Genomic DNA, 25,431 nt, shown 5'->3' on the forward strand with positions numbered 1-25,431 from the left:
TTGCATCTCATATAACCCTCAGAGCTTTGGAGGCCTCGTCCATGTGTCTGGGCGTCACAGCAGGGCACAAGCATCAGCTTCTTTATCCCATTGGTCCTCTGGCCTTGGCTTCACTGTCACTTCCAGCTTTTAGCATTCTAAGAACTGTTTCCTTAGCGGAAGGAGCTTGAATGATGTCTAGTTACCAGGTCTCATGGTGAATCATGATATAATTCAACTGTAATGCCATCATAAAACAACTGCTAGACAGTTGATATTATAGGGTGCAATTTTTTAATAGTCTTCTACCACCAGTTTCCCTAAACCCCACTTTACTGTGAGTCTAATTCAGAGGAAGCCATCAGCAGGGGAAATAAAAGGATATGCTTAAATACTAATATAACATTGACATTAGGAATACTATTGAGAGTCTGGTTTTAATAAAAAGGGAAAATCTGACTAACCTATTATGCATATGAGAAGAATATAAGAATATGGGGAAAAATATTTTTTATTTCTCCTGTTTCTAATATATGTGGCTCTCGTGAGTAAAGTCCAAGGAGAGAGGACTAAAGGGGGCATGACCAAAGATTCAGAAAATAAACTAGTTTCATATATTCTGTTACATGAATAATGTCGTGATCTGCCCATCAGTAAGCAAGTATTTTAGACTACCAACAAACACAGGTTCTGGTGGATAGGCATTCTACCAGCCTGTAACTTAGGTAAGTCATTTGTACTATGTCAGATGTGTGAGGCTGCTGGGATTTTTTGTCATTACTAGTAGCTGGTGAGATTTTGTGTATCACTTAACCATATTACATGTCTTATAATAGACACTTTGTACATTTTCATATTTGTTATTCACATTCCCACTCATAATATATTTGTGAAATTGTATTTCAAGCTTCAGAAAATAACTCTTCAAATGCAAAAATGAGTTTGGAATCATACTTGTTTTCTTAGCTTCCAGGAACACCATTTCTTAATCATTGCAGCTAATGCAAATGGATTACCAACTGTTTTTGTATGGGCTTTTACTAATGAAATTAAAAACAAACAATAAGTCTCATGTATGCTTATCTAAAATCTCCAATCTTCTTTTCCCTAAGTCTTTCTTTCTTTAATGCCATGTGTTAAATCCTTTCTGCATAACCTGCCTCAGAGAGAATTTGATCAAAGGGTTGTGACCCTGGGAGCTGTTGTCACCCACACTTTAAACTTCGGCCCCCCACGTGGAGTGAGGCTCATCTTTCTGCATCAGAATGACACCATTCAGCCCAGCCTGTGCTACTTTCCTAACGTGGCCTTGCTATGTGGAATAGGTGTGTCTATTTTAAGACCATTTGATTGGTGCTATTTTTCCATATCTTTGATGTGAGTTACTAGTTCCAAAACAGTAGTTGCAGTAGTTAGTGTAATTTAACAACTTCCCCTGAAAATGTTGTAGGGCCTGTGTGTTTCATATTACTGTGATATAAAAATAAGAAATCACTAGATTTATCATTAAACAATAGGAAGCCTTTATTTATAACCAGTAGGTAGAATATAAGTATATATAATACATTAAAATTATCCATGTATTTCCAGAAGCCTTCTTATAGATAAATGTTTTTAGTTATTGTGTTAGAAAAAATCAGCTATTATAAATTAGAAGAGTATTGAGCTGAAAGGTTACCATCTTGAAGTGATAGGTTAAATAAAAATAAATCAGGCACAGGTTGTTTCATGTAAGTGCTTTTATTTTTTTAAAGTGGTCTAAAGGCCTTTAAAATTGTGTTGCTGAAGGGCTTTCTGACAACTTACATGGAGACTGTTTTATATATTTTTATCAAGAAGTCAGGTCCAGGCATTTAAGTGACTATGTCATGAATACCTCTGGGTCTATGTCATAGACCTCTTTTGGATTTCAAGGACATTGCAAGTTTTACATTGGTTCAACAAGACTTTAGTTTTTTGTGCAAATATTTGGGTTAAAGGGTATCAACAGCCATGAGAGTATAGGTGTGGCTTGCATTTAGAAATAGGATTTCTAAGTAAACCAGTCCATGTTTGCTAGCTTTCTGTATTTTTTCTTACTGAGATTCTTTTTTTCTCTTTTAAAACTGTAAGTAGCTTTACAATCCAGTAAGGCAAAAAGTGATAGCATGAAAAATCCCATATTTTATGCATCATTTTCACATCTTGGTTTTTCTTTCTGGGCCTTGATCTCTTTAGATGAGGCAAAAGTCTCAGTGACTTTTAAGCGGAATGCTTTTGAGAGATGGTAGTACAGGATAGGATCAAAGCACAGGTTCGACACAGCCAGGAGCATCGTGGCCTCTTTGGCTTTGAAGAGGGAAATCCTGGTTGAGCAGTCAGATATGACTTCTGTCTGGCTGAGGGTGTATGGGATTCGGACGATGTGGTAAGGAACAAAGCATATGACGTAGCCTGAAGTCACTAAAAGTATGTTGATGAGAGCCTTTTTCACATTTGGATAGTTTTCATTATCTTTGTTTCTGTAGAGTTTTCTAATTACAAGGCAATTAGATATTAGAATAATGGCTGAGAAATTTAAAAATATTGCTACGCATATGAAATTTGTCAGTAAATGCCAGTTTTTTCCAAATTCCTTTTTAAATTCCATACAACCCACATTTGACTTTTCCTCGACGTCTTTGATGGGAATTATCATGTTTGGCACCATTATAAGCAGGACCATTAGCCATACCACAGTTGATATCATTTTGGCAAATCCAGGTTCTTGTATTCGATAGATCTTGCAGCTGTGTGTCAACTGGAGACAGCGATCCACGCTGACAAATGCTAGGAAGATAATTGATAAGTACATATTGATGTAGATGAGGCAGGCCGTTACTTGGCAGTGGAATATCCTCAGCTTCCAGGGTGCCACACCCAAGTCAACAGCAATTTTCACTGGTAAAGCCAGAGTGAGCAGGAAATCAGCTGTAAGCAAATTGATTAAGTATATGCTCACACACCTATGATTCGTGTTTTTCTGTGTAAAAGCCCAGGTTGCAAAACAACTTCCAATAATTCCAACAAGGAAAACTAAATAAAAAAAATATGTGAGTGGTTCCAGGTCCCTATAAACTGGACAGAAGAATGAACTGTTTGTCATCCTGAGGGAAAGTGCAGATGACTCTGTCAACTGGAAAAGAAATCCAAAGAATCTGTCAAAAGAAAAAAGGGAGGGCAGGCTGGTAATTAAAATTCAAAACTATTTTCTTTAAAAACATTTGCACTCACAATACCCTTGTCTTCCTAGTTCTTAGATAGAATTTTATTGGTGAACTTATTAGAGCACTCGGTCTGGTAAGAACATCCTAGTGAGAACATCCCAGGTTACGAGGAAGCCTAGGTTTTCCATTGTCTGATTTGTGACTTTCAGGAAATCCCATGTAGGTTTGCTTTTGGAAGGGATATTTTGACCTCTTGCTTTTGCATTCTGGTACTTCTTTTGTTAGCAGATGAGTTGGAAGTTAGTTTGCAGAGGAGAGAAATGAACTGAGATTCTGAGAAGTGAAGAGAGGAAACTGGGGGGTTGTGGTTGAGCCTGGAGACCTTTCAATGAGCCTTTCTGCTTATGCAGGAAGAGGTAAGAAGTGATAGAAAATTGTAGTAAAATTTAAAAAGTGCTTTTTAAAAAGTAGGCTCTTTATTGTGTAGCCTATTAGAACATTTTCAGAAACAGAATTTCATTTATCTTTTTAGTAGAAAGAGTTGAAAGATTAGAATCTGGTCCTGAATTAATGCTTATTTCTTCCTATTTCATTGCTTTAATTTTATAATGTCATAGTCCTGTGATGTCCAGGATTATATAACCTCTAGCCACACTGAACACTTAAATGTGGTCAGTTCAAAGTGATATGTGCTGTAAATGTAAAATACACACTAGATTTTGAAGATTTAGGACATAATATTATAAAAGTAGTACAAGTTATACCATTTTATGCAAATAGTCCAAAAATTAGTAATCTTTAATATCTCAGTATTTTTACATTAAGCATATGTTGAAGTGATATTTTTGGTGTATAAGGTTAAATGTTATTGAAATTAATTTCTCCTGTTTCTTTTTACTTTTTAGATACAGCTACTAGAAAAGTTTAAATTACCTTTGTGGTTTGCTTTACATTTTTATTGGAAAGTATTGGCATAGATGTTTCTGGGTCAGTTTTTTTTTTTTTTTTTTTGAGTGGTTTTGTGAAAATGTATTTTAAAATATTCTAGAACATGAAAATATGTTTATTGGTTATAAAATCCTCTAAGAGAGGCTGAGTTTGATACCAGTTTGATTAAATAAAGTGAGAAACATCTAACTTTAATGCTTGGGTGGTTTTTTTGTTCGTTGTAGGTTTTGAGGTAGTCAAAGCCCAAATCCTTGTCTAAGGATAAGGCATATCTTTAGAACCATTGTGATCGACATTGATGATGACAATAAAATCTTGTCTTATCCCCTCCAAACCTAGAAAATTGGGCGCGTTTATCAGCTCAAGTTAAACTAATCAGGCTCACTTTGATCTGGTGTGGTCAAACTATGAGTTTAGAGTTACAGATACTTCTTTCTGGTACTGCCTGTTGATATTGGTCCTCCATTTGCATATTAAACAACATTCTTTTGTTTCAAAGACCAGAAGATTATTTTTGTATTGTAGCAGGAAAAACCTGTTGTCAACCTTTATAAGGATAGCAAATAATAAGTAATAGTGGCTGACATAGAAGGCCAAATCAGCCATTCTCTGAAATCTCCCTTTAAAAAAAAAAAAGCAAACAACACACACACACACACACACACACACACACACACACACACACACACACACACAACTTCTGAAGCCTTTCTAAATCTTAATTCTCGCAATTATTTGATGATTCATTGTGTACATTTTGGAATGAAACAATATATGCCAACAGATTAATAAAGCAGATGAACATAAAACTTTCTAAATTAAAGTGTCACTTAAAGCGTACACACCATTCCTCTTTCCCTAGCTGAGGTAGGACTTTAGGGTTCATGGATAATGTCATTCTTTACCAAACTCTGAAATTAATTAAGCACTTGCTTTGTGTCTGGTGCTGTGCTAAGTACTTTACATGTACTTATTAAACCTTTTATCATTCCCATGTGGTTTTATCATTGCTGCTTTACAGATAGGAAAACTGAGAGGTATAACGAGGTCAAGTACCCAGTATTATATAGCTGGTAAATTATAGAACCAGGATACCAACCCAGTCTCAGAAGCCCTGTTCAAAACCACTCCAAAACATGGTCTTAATAATAATAAAAAGAATAATAATGGTGATGGTGATAATGATAATGATGATTATTACAGCAGCCAATCTTTACTGAACGCTTACTATGTGGCGGGAACTATATTCTAAGCAATTTTTATGTAAAGGAGCTGAAATAAAATATTCATTTTTAACCTTTTCCTTAAATAATAAAAAGTTTAGGTTTTTCATGTATTTTGATATTTCATTTTACTATATATATATATTTAAAAACTAAACCTAGGTCCTATCTGATAAGTTTAACCTGACTTTCTTTCAAAGTTCTTGTAACCTAGTTCCTCCCTACCATCCCTGCTTTCTCTTAATCCCAGCTCTTTACTTTAGATTGGTGGGATCTCCACTGTTGTGTGAATAGTTCCTTCCTGCCTTTGTATGGTTGTGCATGATAAAAATTTTGGAATCAGAGGCCTTTAAGGATGGATGGAACCTTTATGGATAGCATGTAGTCCAATCCCCAAATCAGTTGAGACTGAGGTGTGGCACTAGTGTGTTCCTCAGGATTTCAAGGCTTGTTCAAGTAAGCTAGGATCTGCCTTTTACTGATCATTTTTGAGACTCTCTGCCTTTATCCTTCCCGTTTCTAAATTCAGCCTATTCTAAGGGCTTGAAGGAATTTCTTCACATCTGAAAGCCACTCCAGGCTTTACTGATTTCCTTATGACCATGATTTTCTATAGTCACCATTTATTTGTACCTTGGAATTCTGCATGTACTTTTCTCCTATATGTGAAAAACTGGCATTGCCCTACCTTAATCTCATCACTGACCTTTTCTTATCGTTTCTTTGTAGGGTGCTAGGATTTTGGCTTATGTTCTTTTATTTCAAATGTTACATAATAATAGTATATAATAACATAATAATGTGTTTCTTTAAGTGCCCCATTCTTACACAACTATACAGTAATGTCTTATTTTATCAATGAGACTTATATGGTACAGAGAAGAATTAGAATAATTTGTTTTGATTACTTTTCTCTAATTAGAACTAACTGTATAATTATATGAGTAACTTATTTAAAATAGTTATAGTGAAACTAATCAGTAATGCTTGAGAATCATGCAGTGTCTCACATTTGGTTTTATGAACTTCTGTCTAGATTGCAATGAAAAATCTGTTTATTTAAAATTTTTGGTTATGTTGATTAGAGATTAATTTACACTGTAACAACATCCTATACTCTTTGTCACAAGTCTGAGAACTAAGAGCTTAATAAGTATTTTGCCAAGCAACTACTAGCTAGTGGAAATTTAAAGTACTCAGAGGTACTCCAGCAAAATTAAGAAAAGATTTTATGTCTAGTTTGTCTGGATAGAGTGCCCATTGCTTAGAAAATAAACTCGTTAGATTTTTCTGTGAGAGTCACAGTGGAATTTTCTTGAAATTACATGTTGTAATGTTTGTAGAGGAAAGTCATTTTAAGACCTATTGTGTCCCATTGTGAAGATCTACAACATGGCCTTTATGTATCCAGTTATAAAATTGAATTATTGAATAATTTTGCTCACAGAGGTATTCAGTCTGGTGTGAATTAAGCTGTCTTTTTGAGATGGATGGACTCATCAGATAGAAGAAAAGTATAGTGTAGTTCACAGCTAGGACCTGTTTAGAGTTTAATAATTGGTGCCCTCTTACATAGTAACCCTGTTACATGTTGAGTTTTTCTACTTATGTTATTTAAACACCGAAAATCATAAATTTGTCTTTGTTGGAAAAGCATTTGAATAGATTAAGGATTGAAAAAGACATACCTGGGGGTATCTTCTGTGGGCCTCAGCGAGCCTATCTGTAAGTCATCAGAGAAGCATGAGCTGCTTGGTTAGCTGTAGCAATAACAGCCCATTGCAGGGCTGCTGGCTTTACTAAAAATTTCCTTTCCTTTTTGTGTGGTTTTAAAATGTTGCATATTGACGTAGATGAAGCTGTGGTTTGCAAGTAGTTTAACTGTATGAAGATCTCCTAACTAGTTTTTTCTTTATAATTTCACATGTGCTTTCTTAAGCAGTTCAGATTTGTCAGTATTTTTTAGAGAAAAGATTTTCACCTGTCCATTGTAGTACCTAAGCTTTTTTTTTTTGTTTAATTCTTAAATATTTTTAGACATGTGGTCTTACTCTGTTGCCTAGGCTGGAGTGCAGTGGCATGATGAGAGCTCATCGCAGCCTGACCACAAGTGAATCTCCTGCCCCAGCCCCCAAGGAGCTGGGGTTATAGGCATGCACTGCCATACCTGGTTTAGCCTTTTTTTTTTTTTTTTTTTAAATACCTAAGATATATATGTTCTGTGTCATAGTGATTTCAAAGAATGTCACTATTTATGCCTTGAAAAAGAGATTATGAGTTAAAAATATAAGGTGTTTAAGAAAATACTTCTTCAGTATACATAGTGACACCAGAATTTCAAACTTAAAATTAAAAAATATTGTTGGAGTTTGTATCCCTGCTGAGACATCTGTTAATAAACAAAAAGATAGGATTTAACAGAATCTAGTGAAATGTATTTTATTTATCTTTATTCTTTTTTGTTTATTGTTGAAAAATCTGGAAATGGAAATAGAAGAGGAATTATCATTATGTAGAGAGATAATTACTATTAACAGTACCAAATTTTTGGTACTTTATGTTTAAAAAGTTTTCTGTGTTTATGTGCACCCACTTAAAAATGTTATGTTCTGCGTACTATTTTATAGCTTGCAGTTTTTTCATTTAAGAGCATATTATATCCGTTTTTCGAAGTTATGAGACTAGACCAATAAAATATTTGTCTATTTGACCCAAACAGCTTAATTAATTGAGACAGGTATTTAGTAATTAATAGACTATATGTAAACAAACCCTAAAGTGTTCATTTAAATTGCTTGGTTAAATGTTCGTTCTGCCTGTGGGTGAGCAAATATTTATTGAATGTCTGGAAGGAGCCTAGCATGGTTGGGGGAGGGGGGGACCTAACAAGCATATTGTCAAGGGTTCTAAATTTGCTGGTCCAAAGTTGATTTGTAAGTGTAAAGCTATTGCCTGGTTAGTTAGGGTCTGGTTTCTTCTAATGCTTCATTGGCTTTGGTTTCTCATCTTTTTCTCCTACTTATTGTTGGTCAGTTTTCCAGTTAAGAAAAAAGTCAGAAGAAACCTCTCCAGCATCTAAAATGAATAAGGAGAAAATGTGAAATGTCTAGCCTAGGGGTAATTCAGAGAAAGTCTAAGGGAACTTTTGAAAAAAAATGTAAGGATACTAATGATATTAATGGCCATTTGTTTCAGATATTCTGGTGTTCTCCCAAATTCATATTATTATTTTTACCAATGAGGACTTTATTATATACATATATAATTATATATAATTTGCTTATATATTATTATATTTTCTTACAAATTAGAGGGGGAAAAAAACCAATGGTTCTCAAACTTTGTCTTTGATTTTTGATTAACAGCCAGTGTTAACTTTCATTATAATAGTGCTAAGAAATGATCCATCTTTTAAGATATATATGTGTGCTTTGTTGTTGGACAGGACTCACTGAAGAACACACTTGTAGAAAAGATACATTTGCAGAAAAGTAAGTGAGAATTTATGATCAGGGTTCACATTCACTGGAGAGTAGAGCAGGTGGGATGGAGAGAATTTAAAGATGGATGAAGTTGGCAGCAAATGGAGTGGTGAATGGTTTTCACATGGCATGAAGGAAAACTGGGACAAAAGATTTTTGGCAAAGTTTCTCTTTCTCTTTTTTCTTTTTTTTTTTTTAATAGGTAGGTATGTTTATATGTTCAATTCCCTGGTCTTAAAAATCTACGAAGGCTACAGTGTTTGTGTCTGGATTGCCAAATGTGGAAGCACTGAAATGCGCTAGTTCTTAGTGTTCTATTTCTTTTTTGGAATAGTGAGAACTCATCTTTTACTAGTGAAACTGAATCATATTCTTCCTTTTGAGAATGAGCTTAGGCAACTTGGCATTGTGCATAAGTTTATTCACAGTGGAAATATTTTTTTTTTTTTAACATGAGTTCCATTTATTTTTCCACAAGCCATTTCTTTCTATCTGTTTTATTGAGGACAAGTGTTTTTCAGAGTGTATTTTGCTAGTGTTCCAGGAAATTGCATGTCATCACTAACCCAGCATTTCAGAAACTCAAGTGGGAAGAAGTGAGGTGAAGTTATTTTTCCCTTACCTTGGTCATGGCAATACTTTTTATTTAAGAAATGAGGTATTAGTAATTTTTATGTGTAAGATGAAAATTGAAGCTAAATTGTCCCCCAAGTTATGAATTGAGAAAGTGTTTTTATAGTCAACTTTCTTATCCATGTAAACTGTGCTTTTTGATTTTGTTGAACATACATATCGAACTACATAATTCAGTAGAAGCATTTGCTTTTAATGTTTAACCTTCTTAAAATTTGCTTTTTAAACACAGCGTGGAAGCCCTTTGGAGCTAATGAGGAAGGGAAAGCGAATGTTGGGTTAGATAGCCACTGCTACAGCTAGGCATGGGTCTGAGAACTTACTTTCTTAAAGAAAAAACACGAGGAATAGGAGATTGATTCCACCTTTTAGAGATGGGGAAACTGAGGTACGGAGAAAGTAAGACCTGCCCAAGGCCGCACAGTTAAGACTCCAATGTCCCAGTTCTTAATTACACTTCTTACAGTGAAAGTGTTGGACAGGAACAGTGGTTACAAAGGAGGCCATCAGGCCTGTCCAGTGGCCATGCCCTGCCCCACCATTCACTATCTGTAGCCATTTCAATACCACTGTTCCTACCCTCCTGGAGTTTTTAACTCCTGGAATGTGAATTCAGGAAGCTCTCAGCTCAAAGTAATTTACATCTTGAAGATTTTTATGATTAATCACTCCTGCAACAACTTCTGTGGCTCCAGGTCAGCCTTTTCTCTGGAGCCACTGTGCTTTAGGGTCATATTTTGAATTTCTTTTCTGCACGTAATTCTCTTTCCTGCATAGATTAACCCTGAGATTTTTTTCTTGACTCTGACTGGAGATTGGTAGCTTTAAATCTTAGTGTGACTGATGGCAGCATAGTTTTAAAGTGAGATGTAGGCTGGGCACGGTGGCTCACGCCGGTAATCCTAGCTCTCTGGGAGGCTGAGGCGGGAGGATCGCTTGAGGTCAGGAATTCGAAATCAGCCTCAGCAAGAGTGAGATGCCATCTCTACTAAAAATAGAAAGAAATTAGCCAGGCAAGTAGAAATAGAAAAACGAAAATTAGGCGGGCGTGGTTGTGCACGCCTGTAGTACCAGCTACTTGGGAGGTTGAGGCAAAAGGATCGCTTGAACCCAGGAGTTTGAGGTTGCTGTGAGCTAGGCTGACACCATGGCACTGTAGCCCAGGCAACAGAGCAGGACTGTCTCACAAAAAGAAAAAAAAGTGAGATATAGACATAATGGCTTCTACTATGTTACTGTTTCTGTTATTTAAACTATCTTGATTTTCCCTTTTTAAAAAAAGAGTACACATTTGGAAATGATTTGGAGGCAAATGTTATTTTGTACATTTTTGGACTATGAACTCAGTTAATAGAATGGCTGGGTATATTATATTCCCCTTGTCCTTTTGGTTGTCTGCCTTTTTATTGACTGTATAGTGTTATGGGGTCAACATACATTTCATTTTACCTTTCAGTTATGAGGTGTGACTGTGCTATTTATTTGACCCATTGGTTATAAAATAATTCATCGGGGAAAATCCATAAGAAAACTATTAAAGGTTATCTTGTTTCTTTTCAGTCACTGAAGTTCATGCTCCCCCCCCCCCATTTGAGTGGTTATAGCCCATTTCTTATGAACTCATGACTAACACATTTTCAAAGCACAGAACACATTATACAAACCCTGTGGTTACTTTTCAGGAGAAAGTTCTTTGAAGAAATTCTCTCTTTCCCTTGCAATGTGAATTTTTTTTTAGAGACAAAGTCCCACTGTGTTGCCTGGCTGGAGTGCAGTGCCTACTCACCGGTGTGATCACAATGCACTCCAGGCCTGAACTCCTGGGCTCAAGCAGTCCTCCTGCCTCAGCCCCCCAAGTCATTTGTACGATAGGCGTGTGCCACCATAAGCCCAGCCGTGTGGGCTTTTGTGATCAAGTAGTTATGAAAAATTCTAACAACAGATATTTATTGATTATATACTGCCTCCTGAGCTCATATCCTAGAGAATATTTTTAGTCCTTTTAAAAGTTATGGTGTAGAAGGAGTGTTAAAGAATCCTGTTACCTGCTACATGCTGTTAGAGCCTGTGGGAGTCCAGGAACTGTAATCCTCTCGACTGAGGTGGGGTCAAGGAATACTTCTTCCAAGTGAGCCAAAAAGTGGCATGCTTTGGGAATGACACCGACAGTTGGGGTACAGGGAGTGTGTTTGGGGACTGTCAGGCAACCTGGGGACTTGGGGTACCCGAGCAGGATCTATGTGAGGAAAAAGCGGAAACCAAATCTTGGATGCCCTCAAGGACTTTTATAAGTAAGCAGCAGAGAGCTCATGGTTATGCCAGGAAAGGGGCTGTCAGTTCAGTATTAGTTAAATCTGGCAGCTTTGGAGTTTGTTGGGTTAGGAGAGAAAGTGGAAGATAAAACACCAGTGAGGGGATGATTGCAGTTGTTTTAGGTGAGAGGCAATGAGGATCTGAAATTATGCGGGAAGGGATGAGGGGTTGGAGTCATTGCAGAGTTGAAATAACCTCGTGGTGTGGTAGGAGGAGAGCAGACTGAGGTTTCAGTCCTGGGAAGGGCAGTCTGAGGAGAGCGTCAGGTTTAGCAGGTAGAAAGTTTATTGGCTTACGAGGTTTTTAGTGCTATGTCATTATTTGATATAGCTTAGGGATTTTTATTTTATTCCTTTTCCTTTAGGTATTACATATTCCTAAGTGCTTTATTAGTCATTATCCAGGACATTCTGAATGTACTTTTTAAGAACTTAAGGAGCTCTTATTTTCAATAGCATTGATGGGAATGCTGGAGAGAGCTGGAACCCATTATATTAAGTGAAGTATCCAAAGAATGGAAAAACAAGCATCACATGTACTCACCAGAAAACTGGTTTCCCTGATCATCACCTAAATGTACATCGGGGAAGGATACCAATTGGATATCAGACTGGGATGGGGGGTGGGGGGAGGGGATGGGTGTATGCCTACATGATGAGTGTGTTGCACACTCTCTGGGGAATGGTCATGCTTGAAGGTGCAGACCCAGGGAGGTGGGGGGGAGAGGGGATGGAGGTATGACTACATGATGAGTGCCAGGCGCACTGTCTGGAGAATGAGAATGGACGCGCTTGGGACTCTGACTCGGGGGGGGGGGGGGGGGGGGGGGGGATGGGCGGGACATGGACAATGTATATGACCTGAACTTATGTACCCCCATGATGAGCTGAAATAAAAAAAAAAGCATTTTATTTTTCACCTATTTTCAAATTAATAATATTAGCTAGCCAGCTAAGAAAATATAGTTGGCCATGGCTTTTTTTTAAATAGTGTTTTTCTTAACAAGAAAATGAATTTGATATGGAGTTGAAATTGACTTTTACTTTACAAACAAAACGAGGGCTACCTTTTCATTTTAATCCGTAAGATAGCAGAGAGAGCTGGCGTTCCTTCAGAAAGCTAATGGTTGAAAGTAGAGCATAAATAATTCACAGCTTGAAAAAGCTGCAAGTCTCCCCCCGCCCCCCCCAAAAAAAGAGAAAATAAAATTCTGCAAGTTAAATGTAGAGATACTCTTCTAGCTTAGAATCTCAGTAATTTTACCTTATATGAAATATTGTATGGAGACAATGAAAGCCATGTTTTCTTGGTGTTCTTTTATGTCAGGAAATGAGAGGGTAGGAAGGTAAACTCTTACTTAGGCCTTTGTCACACACTTTCGGGGCAGGTTTAGCAGTTCATCAAATGAAGGGGGTTTGGGGAAAGAAGGGGCAAGTAGTACTGTGGGTGTCACCTGCCATTGTGCTACCATGGGGGTTAAGGCTGGTGACATCTGGCAGCTGGTGAAGAGCAAATTTACTGCTGGTCTAAAGCCCTGCATCACAGGTCCCCAAAGCACTTGAGATAATGTTTGGGACGTGGGGTAAGGTGGCTTGGGGAAGAGATCTTAACTGTGACTGGGGACAATGTGAGAAGCCATAGAATCATACAGCGAATGCCTTCAAAAAGTAACAAGTAGTCTCATAAACTCTATCAGTGAGAAAATTTGCTGTGTATTTTGTTGTTGTTAAGATGGGCCTATTTTTATAACACTTCCTTCATGCTCATACCCCAGCTTCTATTGAAGGGGGTGACATAATAATGGAATAATATCTCATATTTCCTGAAAACCCCAAAACTACTTTAGGGAGCACCTTATTTATTTCTCTTCTGTAGCTGGTTTATATGTGTAACATTTATAGTATATATTTACTACAGATAAATTAATACAACATTTAATCATTCTGTATAAGCAGTGCTATGAAATGGTTAAAGCATTTCGAAAAGTGGCCTATGGGGAAGGAAAGCGCCATTTTGTTAAAGTGGTTCTTTTTCGGGGGATGTCCTGTCATGTAATGGTAATCCACATGCTAGTGGTGTTTTGCAGAAACTAGTGACCAAGAGGAAGTAGTGGTTTTTACTGAAGACCACATAGTACCAAACACACAAACCTTCATAGTGCTGTTTACCTATGAGAAACCCCATGCCATTTTTTTTTGGTTGATATGTTAGGTTTGTAATTTATATAATATTCTTTTGATATTATAGATATTTTAGGCTGTTAAGTAGGAAATGTCTGATTTCCTTAAGTACTAAGTTTGAGAGTTGCTATCTCTCACATTTCACTTTGACACTTTTTGTTTTTATTGTGAAGGTACATCCTCAGTCTTTCAAACACATTTTGGCTTGTGATTATCTTTCCAAAAAATTTTTAGAGCAATTTTTAGAGCAATTTTTGTGAAACCATGGATAAATCAAAGATGTGTGTTCTTTTTGAATATGAGTTCTGCTGTGGAAGCAATGCAGTGCAGACAGCTCAAAATATCAGGGAAGTGTTTGGGAAGGATGTGGCTAATGAATGCACAGTGTGTCGATTGTTCTGTTCTGGTGATTTTAATCTTGAAAATGAGTCGCATGGGCGACCTGACACCAAGGTGGATAATGATGAGCTGAAAGGTGTAGTGGAAGCGAATCCATCTCAAACTACATGTGAATTAGCAGCAAGGTGTGATGTTACTATTCCAACAATATTGAACCATTTGAAACAAAGGGGCAATATATAGAAGCTGGATAGATGGGTTACACATGAATTAAATGAGTGTCAGAAGAGAAATTGTCTCGAAGCTTGCCTTTCTTTGCTGTTGTGACATAAAGGTGAACCATTTCTATATCATATTGTTAATGTGTGATGAAAAATGGATTCTTTTTGACAATTGCAAGCATTCAGCACAATGGTTGGGTAAAGATGAAGTACTGAAACACAGTCCAAAACCAAATATTCATCACAAGAAGCTAATGGTGTCTGTTTGGTGGTCCAGTGCTGGTATTATCCACTACAGCTTCATAAAACCTGGTCAATCGATTACAACAGATGTGATGTCTACTGCAACTAAATGGACAAAATGATGAGGATGCTTGCTATTAAGCAGTCAAGATTGGTCAATAGAGATAGGCCCATCCTCTTGCAAGACAAAGTTCAACTGAGTATCACACAAACAATGCTGCTCAAACTACAGAAGCTGGACTTGGAAACTCTCTGTCATCTACTGTATTCACTAGACCTTGCACCAACTGATTACCACTTCTTCCAGGCTTTGGACCATTTCTTGCAAGGGAAAATTCTCAGTTCTTCACAAGCTGTGAAAAACACCTTTGGCTATTTCATCACCATTAGTTCTCCAGGCTTCCTCGCTGCTGGCATAAACAAGCTACTGTGGCAAAACTGTATTGATAGTTTAGGTGCATACCTTGATTAATTATACTGCTTCTTGTTTGAGATATAACAAACTGCACCTTTGATTTGAAATTGGACATTTTATATTTAATATCTTAGATACTTTCTCTTCAGTTAAAGGATATAGATGGTAGCAATAGGATTAAAGACAGAATACAGAACTAATGGCACATACTACTAACAACATCAAGTAGAAGCAAAGCTTAGCCTGAAGGTGTTTTCCAGAGTTTCTGGATCACTTTTGTAGACAAGGCCAGTGTATTAGGGGTTTCTCATTTGTAGTTGTCCCCCCCCACCAAAAAAAAAGACACATGACTAAAATTGGGCTTATGCAATAAAAGAGGTTTATTGGCTGACATACCTCAATGTCTAAATTTGTGGGTTTTGCTTTAGGTGAGGGCTGAAGCAGGCGCTCAGCTGTGTAACTGGGACCAGGTATGGGCCATGCACCATTTCTTCAGTCTGCCTTCCATGGTGCCAGTTTTAGTTCACAGGGCACTTGAGGCTCTCTACTTACTGTAGCCAAATGAAAGACGCACTTCTAGACTTTACATCTTCATAGCACACCCTCCAGAGAATTTCTTTAGAAACCTGGATTTGCTGTAATTAGGTCAAATTGGGTCGTGTTCCATTCCAACTTGTGGCCAGTGGAATAAGACGCGCTGCTCACCTAGAGCCAGTTATGGCCTGCCTGTGACATGGGGGCAGGGTCAGCCGCAGGGGAGGCTATATGGTGAGAACAGGGAAAAATGACTTTCCCGAAGGAAAAGTTTTGTTTCTGTTGCTGGGAAAAGAGGCTGGAGGCTGAGGAGTTGACCAGTAAATGAGCACTACTATTGATGACATTTTGTAAATGACCACTGCAAGGTTCATCCACCTCAGTGGGTAGGTGTCATGTGTAATATTTTTATATGATTATGATCTCTCTGTGATCTCTGTTTCTTGATTCTTCTTACCTCAAATATTCCTTTTATAAAAACACTTTAGAACATTTTTGTGTAGGTATTAATAGTTGAATCAATTATGCATCAAAATGGAATCTCAGTTCAGTGAAAATGTAAGGATTCCTATTTAACTGAGATTTTTAGTTGTAGTCATAAGCCACTTTGAATACTTTTCGTTAGATTTCTGCATTGCAGATGTTACAGAACGGCTTTTGACATATTCCATCCACAGGTGTGTTTTCTTTTAATTGTTGGCCCAGAAGTATAAAAAATTTGTGATTTTTATATCTCTTGAAGAATGAGAAAATAATTGTCTGAAGCTAAAGCCCCAATACTCTTTCTTGGTGAGGCACAAGCTGTCAGCCCACCATCATCCTCAGCTTCCTGTTTCCTTACAGCCATGCTCACATTGCCTTCTTTGCCACTCCAGGCACCTGAGTTGTAAGCCTCGGTGGGCACCCTGAGCACTGGAGGGCCTGCCCTGCAGCTTCATCTACAGAAGGACGGGGAGAGTGTTCGCTGTTGTGCACCTGCACTCATGCTGGTGATCTCTGGGAAGTCTCTGGGTTAATCCATTATTGCCAGTGCTCTGCTACTTTGCTTTTAGTTGTTACTCTGGACCTGACAGTTGTAACGTGCAGTAAATGTTACTCAACTGTTGCTGCACAATATCCTTATCTACAGTGCATGTTTCATGAAAAATCTTGCTTCCACAGTACTTGCGTGCTTTAGCACAGTTCTCTCAAGGCACTACTCGGTCCTACTCCTCTTTTCTTTTTTTACTTTCATTACTTTCATTTTCTCCCATGGCCCAGCAGGGGGCATTTAAAGTCAAGTATTTATTCATTTGTCCTGGCCCATGGCAGTTGTGAAGAATAAACGCTGCCAATTTATTTTTGAAAATGTTTTTAGGCAAACAAATATAGCAAGCTTAGTTTACCAAGCATGTTTATCATAGTTCAGTGATTTTTCTTTTTCTTTTTGAGAGAGAATATTTGACCCAGAGTTAAAAGCAGGGAGCTGTAGAAAGTAGGTACCAAAAGTAGATACTTTTGGTAGAAAACCTTTGCAGCTTTTCCTCGATTTAAGATGTGTTTTCTGAGTTTTGCCTAAACTATCATAATGTCCTAGAGCATATAAAATACTTATTTTGAAAAATCATTGGCAAATTTTGAATTTTCTATGTAACTGCCTTCTTTGTATTAACATGCACAATTGAGGGTATTAAAGAAACCACCCACGTCTTGACTGAGGAAATCTGATAGTTTCCTCATATGTTATTAAGAAAACAGATGGCAATATTGAAAATAATTTCTTTATTAGTACATATGTAGTAAAGCATGAAATAGGTGCAAACATTACTTGGAAAAATGCATGGGTGGAAGGAGCATTTGAAAGATGGGCTGAATGTCTCCAACCAGTTAATAGCAGAGAATTTAGTTTTGATAACTTGTAAGCCAACAACCGTATCCCATATCTTCATACATTAAATTCATCTGGTTTCTAGAAAATGTAATCTGTGAATTTTTGTTTTATATCTAATTTTATACTCGTTATTGTAAATTTTAGATTTTTTAAAAAATTAAGTCCATTTGCTTCCTAGGAAAATTGTTGTGTCCCACACCCCAACAAGAGAATAACATATGTTCTAGGGTATGTATCTTTTTCCCAGTCATTTTATTTTTTCTCGTATTATTGAACAGGGGAATTTGCTGGTAACGTGCCAGTATCTAGTTTCTCTCAGTGGAGTTCACTTAATATTTTAATACCAGCATCCTAGGCTTCTTAAAGGTCTTAATAAGTCTTTGCGAAAATATATTTAGCATGTATCTAATATCCTCAGGATGTTCTCAGAAAAAAATTACATTTTTATTGGAAAGTACACAATTTAGATCTGTTTTCCTTTGCAGTGCCATGAGATAAATCTGTAAGAGATTTCTTAAGTGATTTTCTGGGTGCTTGCTTATCCTGCTTCTTAAAATCAGAGAAACTTGACTTTTTTTTTTTTTTTTTACTATAAATTATACCTGATTTTAAGTTGGTCTTTAAGGACCTTGTTGGAAAAAATAATCACGTACTAAACACGATTCTTTTGTTTAGAGAAATAAGATGCCCATGTGAATTATCTTTAATTACTTCCTATTTTCTTTATTTACTATTTAAAGTTCTACATTAACTGACCAGAGTAGTGATTATAAATTTAAGCCTATTTGGATGGAATAGGACTGAATAATTGTATGTAATTTTTTTCTTTTTATTAACAGGAAATAAAAAAGTACAGTATTAAGAGAGAAATCCACTGATGGGTACTTTTTCCTCTGATGTTACAGAAAAACATGGAAACTTACATTTGAATTTTATTAATGTACTAAACTGGATAGTAATGCTAGAGATGATACTTATAATGGGCATGTTTCTTATTCATTCCTCTTATGTAATTGAAGATGACAACATGTTTTACAAGGACATAATTTGAAAGGGTGTAGGAATTCACAAAGTATCTATGCTTTCATGCACTGTATTTTCTCTTTTGGTTTTGGAAGTGTCTAGGTCGTTCTGAGCTTTTAATGGAATGTGCAATTTCTTACATAAGATTTCCCTAAATGGCTGGCATAGAAAGAAATAAATAATAGGGTCCAGACATACATTTGCAGCAGATAGTAGCAGAGTGAATTCTTTCACATAGAACAAGATTTCTTTTGACTGGCAGCTATAATGAGCTTCTGTTTGACTCTGTGTGTAGGGGATTCTGGCAATGTGGTAAGGTACAAAACAGACAAAAAATACAAACACAATGCTGAATATGTTGCGGCTTGATTTCTTTTTGACCGAAGTGGAATTCCTTCTGGACTTAAGGTGGGACTTAAAGATTTTCCTCGTGATGGCAGTATAGAAAATGATTAGCAAAAGAAACACAATCCAGAAAATGCTCACGAAGATGTAGTTTGATGCTTTGTGCCACTTCTGTCCCAGTTCATTTTTCAGTTTCACACATTTTATCTGCGTAACCACCTTAACACTCTGGTTGGTCAGAATGATGTTCGGAACCGCGAGAAGGAGCATGAGCATCCATACTGTCACCGACAGGAGTTTGCTGTAATTCACCGACTGGATGAAAGAAGTCAAAAGAGGCTTTACGATTTTATAGTACCTGTCAAAGCTGATGAGCCCAAAGAACACGATGCTGACGTACATGTTGACATAGAAGAGCACAGCCGAGACCCTGCATACGAACACGTTCAGCTGCCAGGGGCCTAGGCCCGAGTCAGCAAGGATCTTGAAAGGAAAAGTCAGGCTCATCAGAAAGTCTGCAACAACAATGTTCTTGAGATAGATGATGAAACTCTTAGAGCTGGGCACGTAAAAGAATATCCATCCTGACACTCCATTGAGTAGAATCCCTGCAATGAAAACCACGAAGTACAGCACAGGAATGATTTGCTGGGTGATCAGGGTGTTCTGGGAGCAGGACTCATCCGGAGGCTCCGTGGTGGTGGAATTGATCATCTTGTAACTTCTGAAGGCAAAGATCTGAAAAGAGGTGTGAACTAGTCACTCAAGTAAAGGACATTTATGGCCTCCTAGTCATTTGCCCAGTAGTAAAGCCAAGGCCGGTGAATATGGTCAAACCCATCAAGTTCTTGAAACTAACCTTCTACTCTGTATAAGTCAGGCACTTCTCCTCCCTCCTTCTCTCTCCCCCTCTTCCTTCCTTTTTCTGTTTTTGCAATGAACAGAGAAGAATGAAGCAGACAGATGGCAGTAAAGGGAAATTGGAGAAGCAGGGCAGTTTGAGAATTTTTAGGTAATATGGAGACCAGCATTTCCCCAAAATGATAATTGTTCCCTGTAAAATCTCAATGTTCCAGGAAATATGCATTTAAGTATAGTTTTAAAAGGTAATAACTGTAGAAGCAGAGTTAATGTTTCATTTTATTCAGAACTCGGTGTTTAATGTATTGTTTTTAGCTGTGTTGAAAATGGGATCTGATTTTTTTTTTCCTAAAAGAGAATTTTTTGTGGGTTCGTAAAAATGAGTCTAAATGTTTACATTTCTAAGACCTATTGAGATAGACCTTTTTATTTATATTAATTAATTTATTTATTGAGACAGGGTCTCACTCTGTGGCCCAGGCTAGAGTGCAGTGACGTCATCATAGCTCACAGCAACGTCAGACTCCTGGGGTCAAGCGATCCTCCTGCCTTAACCTCCCAAGTAGCTGGGACTACAGGCATGTGCCCACATACCCAACTAATGTTCTGTTTTTTGTAGAGATGGGGTCTCACTCTTGCTCAGGCTGGTCTTGAACTCCTGACCTCAAACAATCCTGCCTCGGACTCCCAAAGTGCTAGGATTACAGGTATGAGCCACCATGCCCAGCCTGACCTTACTTTTTAAAAAGCCTATCCCACATGTATTTTAGACATAAGACAGTGGTTTTACGAGCACACGTATCCAAGTGTCAACTAGATTGGATTATGGCTTTTCAAAATGGAGCTTTTTGGTGTTTTCTCCTCCCACTGAAAAACTGAATTGTATTATTTTTATAAATTAGAAAGCAAACACAAATGATAAACGTATATAAAAGTTCTGAGAAATGCTTCCCAAAGTACATTCAAGATCTGCACTCTCCAGCATGGTAGCCACTAGCCATATGTGGCTATTGATCACTTGAAATGTGGCCAGTCCAGATTGAGATGTTCTGTAAGTATAAAATGTATGCTAGATTTTACAGACTTAGCATGGAAAAAAGTAAATTATCTCAGTATTTTTAGTATTGATTAACCTATTGAAATAGTATTTTAGAAATACTCCATTAAATAAAAAGTTATTAAACTTACTCCATTTAATTTTACTTTTTAAAAACATGGCTATTATAAAATTTTAAATGATATATGTGGCCCACATTTGTTTTTATTGGACAATGCTGTGTATTACCCAGAATCTTCTATTAATAGGGAATCCTGTGTATTCTTACTAATGTCAGAAGTATTAACTTAGAGCAGAGAGAAGATTAAAATTAATTCAAAAGGCTATTTGGTAAAGCATATGTTTATTGCACATGTTATATGTAATATCGATCTGTCCTTGTCGTCAGTCTTTAATGTTGAAGTTCCTTCTTGGTCTGATTCCTGCTTCCTCCAGCCCCAGCACTGAGTTCCTCCTGTCCTGGACCCTCCTACCTCCTCCTAGTTTCCATGACTTCTCTCACCTTAGACCTTTGCACAGACTCTCATTTGTGTGGAAAACTGTTTCCCCGCCTTCTTCACTGGCTAACTTCTCTTCATCCTTGAGGCCTCAGCTTGGATGTCACGTTACTTCCTTTAGGAAGCTTCACCTTCCCACGCCTTGGTGGATGGGCATCCTCCTGCGTGTTCTTATAACTCTGTGCCTTTCTCCTGTCACAGCACTCATCTCTCTGGCTGTTTGTTTTTGTTTCTTCCACTACTGTAAGCTCCTTCAGAGGAGAGAGACCATGGCATTTTTTACCATTATGTGCTATACCTAAATATAGCATAATATTTAGAACATTACATAGTTAAAATATTTGTGCCATAAATGAATATGCAGTCTGGGAATACAAGACATGAATCCCTGCTCTCAGGATCTAGCCGGGGATCATGGGGAAGGACCCCCTGGAGGAGAGTGCGTTCTTTGCTGTCAGAGAGTGTATCTCGTCCGTTTTTGTGCTTACGGTGCCCAGCACAGTGCTTTCTAACAGTGAGCGACAGGTTGTGTCAGTAAAATTAAGTGTGACAAAGGGAGATTTGGAAATGTGGAATATGAAATTCAGTCACATTCCACATAAAAAATGATATCCATGCAAACTTGTGTGTTCCTTCCCATAAGAATACTGTTTCTGTATATTTTTCCTTCATCTATGCCTTCCCTTTGCTCATGGCAAAACTGGAAGTATTTTTGGCCACTCAATTTTGCCAGTCTATGGACTTCGTATAGAAGAAGTAATTACCCCAAATCACTTCCTCCATAAAACCTTTCATTAGCACTTATTCCTCCTCTTCCCTCTAGCCGCTGTGTGCTTGGCTCTGGGTATGGTGGGTTTGTACTCGTTACTTCTCTGTAGGTCTCCTATGGCCTTTCTACTTACGAGGCTATTTCATATTTTAGATGATGGGAGTGGTGCACATTTTCCATTTTTAATTGTCTACTGTGACAAAGAGTTTGTGTTTGGTAAATAATTTGTCTCATCTGCTGACAGTTAGATGCATTTTGGTCTAAAAGCCAGTCTTGCAGAGCTTGAGAGAATGCCCACTGCTTATGCTCCCAGGTCTAGTTTGTTGTTCCCGTGCAGGAGTTGTTGTGCTGCAGTGCTCATGGTAGGCATTCCGTATTTGTAGGATCCACTTGAGTTAAAAATATAAAAATCTATAGATGTTGTTTTCAAGAAGAGAGATATTAACTATGTAATATGTAAGTATATAGTGAAATTGTGAAGAATTTCCCAGAAATAATTTAATGACAGCCAAATTCCTTTCCTTTTAGAAATATTATAAATGCCACTATATATAGAAATAGTGAAGAAATTCCCAGAAATGATTTAATAAGAGACACAATTCCTTTTATTATAGAAAGCCTTACGAAGTCACTTTCTCAGAGTCCTGTGACGTTCATATTTTTGAGCTGTAATATGTCTGCATGTCACCTGATGGCACAGGGTCCAGAACTCGGCTCTCTGATTCCTCAGAGTGCTGGGAACCTGCACATACTTGCCCTTGTGATACACACTGTTGTTTTCCACACTCCTCCAACACCTCCCACCAACCTTGAGTTTGACAGAAGGGGCTGACTAGAGCAGGTATGCCTCCGCCTCCTGAAATGGAATGAATGCTCACGGGTTACGTGGGTCCTTTCCTGAAACACTTTTCTTGCTATTTTGGCAGTTTTCAGCAATTGCAGATGAGTCTCCGTTTTAGGATGCAAAGATTTGAGACTTGCTGGGTGGGGGACAAGCAGGGTATCTCTGCTGCCTGTGCCACTGTCTGGTTTGATACAGCAGAGGCTCATCCCAGGGCACAGTTCTTCATCTTAAAGGAATACTCTAGATGAGTAATGAGCTAAAGATAAATTGCAAGACCCTCTTGGTAGTAAGTTTTTTGAGCTCTTAAATATTTTGTTGTTGTAAGCAGTGGTGGTGGTAAGGGCATTCTGTCTCACTGACACTCAGGTGTCTCAGTGAGTGGCAGCCTTTTCTACAGGACAGATCAGACCAGTAATACATTGAGGGCTCTCAAGGCAAGTGAGGCCAGTTGTATATTGAGACCCAAAGGCAGCAATATGTATTAGATGAAAAACAGGACAAACTGATAAAAAAGGCATGTATCATTTCACCCTTGCAATATCTACCCAGTCTCTTCTCCTCATCTTTAGCATTGAGATGATTTAATGTTCTGATAAAAGGACCTACTGAAACTTCAAATCATTTCACGAATGGAGGAAACAGTCACATCCTGATGTTGATTTCATACAATAACGTATGAAGCAAATGAATCAAAAAGAAAACAGAATGTCTTGGTGTGGACCAACAACTTTCCCTTCCCTGCCCTGGGTTCTCACTCATTTGGTTTGCTATTTTTTACCAGCTTATGCCATAAATTAAAGATGAGAGATAGCCATTGGGAAAAATAATAACAAATGAAAAGGACTTTTGGATGAGTAACTGAAAAACTGAAGAAGTGAGTGTTCTGGTGAGCCAGTTTGTGTAGGTGTCCATGTTTGCTCATGGCCAATACTTCTGATATTATCACTAAATTTCTATAGTGAAAGTGATCATTGTGTTAACCTTGAGGCTTTAGGAATATAAACAATGCTCCCTAAATTCTTGAGATTACATTTAAGAAAGATTTGTTTATCTGCCTAAGCTTTTTTTTTAAAAAAAAAAAAATGGAGATGAGGCCTAGCTCTCTCACCCAGGTGGGAGAGCAGTGGTGGGATCATAGTTCACTACAGGCTTGAACTCGTGGGCTTAAGCGATCCTCGTGTCTCAGCCTCCTGAGTAGCTGGAACTACAGGTGTGCCATCACGCCTGCGTAATCAAATTTTCTTTTCTTTTCTTTTTTTTTTTTTTAGAGATAGGGGTCTCACTATGTTGCCCAGGCTGGTCTCGAACTCCTGGCCTCAAGCCATCCTGATCCTCCCGCCTCAACCTCCCAAGTAACTGGAATTATAGGCAGGAGCCACAGCGCCCAGCTAAACTTTTTGATAAGGGTTACTTAATAGTGTAAGTCTTCAGCTTCTCTTAGAGGGAACTCTTTTATTTCACAAATCGAGATAAATGAGAATGAAATGGTATGAAATGTTTCAGCCTATATCTACCATCACGTTGGAGTCTTTGACAACATAATTTAAAAACATGGCAGAAGGGGATTTATGAGGCCTGAAGACAGCTATTACTGTGTAATAGGAGCATCATGTCAGTTGTTTTCCCTCAATTTTTTTTTTTTTTATTACACAGCTAGAAAGAATGTCAATGCCCAAGATTCAGTCTGATCTAGTTAGTGCACTTGTCCCTTAGCGCTGCAATGTAAGGTATTAGGATGAAGTATTTTCAAGTTGTTGGTATTGGATATAACCGCAGGGACAGAATTTGATACAGGCCTCTACAAAGCAGTGCTCACTTCAGAAATACATTCATCTTATTATAATAAAAACATTCTTAGTCGGCTAGACTTCTCACTCAAGTTCTGTGTAGTTACACTCTGTGACCCATTTTTCTCTTATATATGGACCACCTTCCACCATCCTAATTGTATGCTTTAATTCTTTCTCTGAAGAGGAATCATTTCTTTGTAGCATTTTGATGAAATTAACAAAGCTCTTGATAATACTTGAGGGTTTTTTTCAATTACCTTTTAAAATTTTCTGGGTTATATGAGGTCTCCTTTCAGTGAAGAAATTTTGCCCAGTGAGTGCTTGTCATCTTGAAGTGGTCCATGTGTGTCTTCCCTAAGGTTCCTGTATTAAAGGAGAAAAACGAAGAATTAAGTTAAATTGAACACCAGACTGTTTTCATTGGATAAATGTGTCTGTACTTACTTTTTTTATTCAGCTTATATAATTGTAAAATACTTCAACATGTGCATTTGTTATTTCACCGTACTTGTTCTTTGTTGTCAAGATTGATGATTATTGATTTAGTTGTAAACTCTTGTGGGAAACTTAAACTCTTTGAGAATGTTGGGCATGAAGTGTTTTTGGTTGTTGGTTTATATTTTTCCCTCAATGGATAGCCATTCTCAAATCAGTTCAATAAATTACTGATTTTAACAATT

At 37.5% G+C, this 25,431-nt stretch overlaps 3 protein-coding genes across 5 annotated transcripts in view; 1 reads left to right on the top strand and 2 right to left on the bottom strand.

Moving 5' to 3' along the window:
- MED12L (mediator complex subunit 12L) overlaps positions 1–25,431 on the top strand; it is a 313,159-nt gene that overhangs the window by 97,087 nt on the left and 190,641 nt on the right. The window lies entirely within an intron of this gene.
- GPR171 (G protein-coupled receptor 171) lies at positions 1,696–7,122 on the bottom strand. 2 transcript variants are annotated; one of them, XM_045539481.1, is made up of 2 exons: positions 7,024–7,122; positions 1,696–3,133 (listed from the first exon to the last, which is right to left on the bottom strand). In XM_045539481.1, the coding sequence occupies exon 2, from the start codon at positions 3,101–3,103 to the stop codon at positions 2,144–2,146; it is 960 nt and encodes a 319-aa protein (XP_045395437.1). In that variant the 5' UTR covers positions 3,104–3,133; positions 7,024–7,122; the 3' UTR covers positions 1,696–2,143. The 2 variants fall into 2 exon arrangements, with proteins under 2 accessions (XP_045395437.1, XP_045395436.1); XM_045539480.1 differs by having other exon boundaries at positions 1,696–3,155.
- P2RY14 (purinergic receptor P2Y14) overlaps positions 18,173–25,431 on the bottom strand; it is a 41,988-nt gene continuing 34,729 nt past the window's right edge. Inside the window, exon 2 of one of the 2 annotated variants that reach the window (XM_045539475.1) lies at positions 18,173–19,671. In XM_045539475.1, coding sequence (XP_045395431.1) covers positions 18,631–19,671 — 1,041 coding nt within the window. In that variant the 3' untranslated portion in view covers positions 18,173–18,630. Of the gene's footprint in view, positions 19,672–25,028; positions 25,115–25,431 lie in introns of those variants that run through there. The other variant, XR_006732608.1, reaches the window with a different exon arrangement.

Source organism: Lemur catta, chromosome 1 (assembly GCF_020740605.2).
Source record: "Lemur catta isolate mLemCat1 chromosome 1, mLemCat1.pri, whole genome shotgun sequence".
Lineage (NCBI taxonomy): Eukaryota > Metazoa > Chordata > Mammalia > Primates > Lemuridae > Lemur > Lemur catta.

Coding starts and splice junctions, on each gene's coding strand:
- GPR171 (XM_045539481.1), bottom strand. CDS start 3,103: ATGACAAACAGTTCATTCTTCTGTCCAGTTTATAGGGACCTGGAACCA.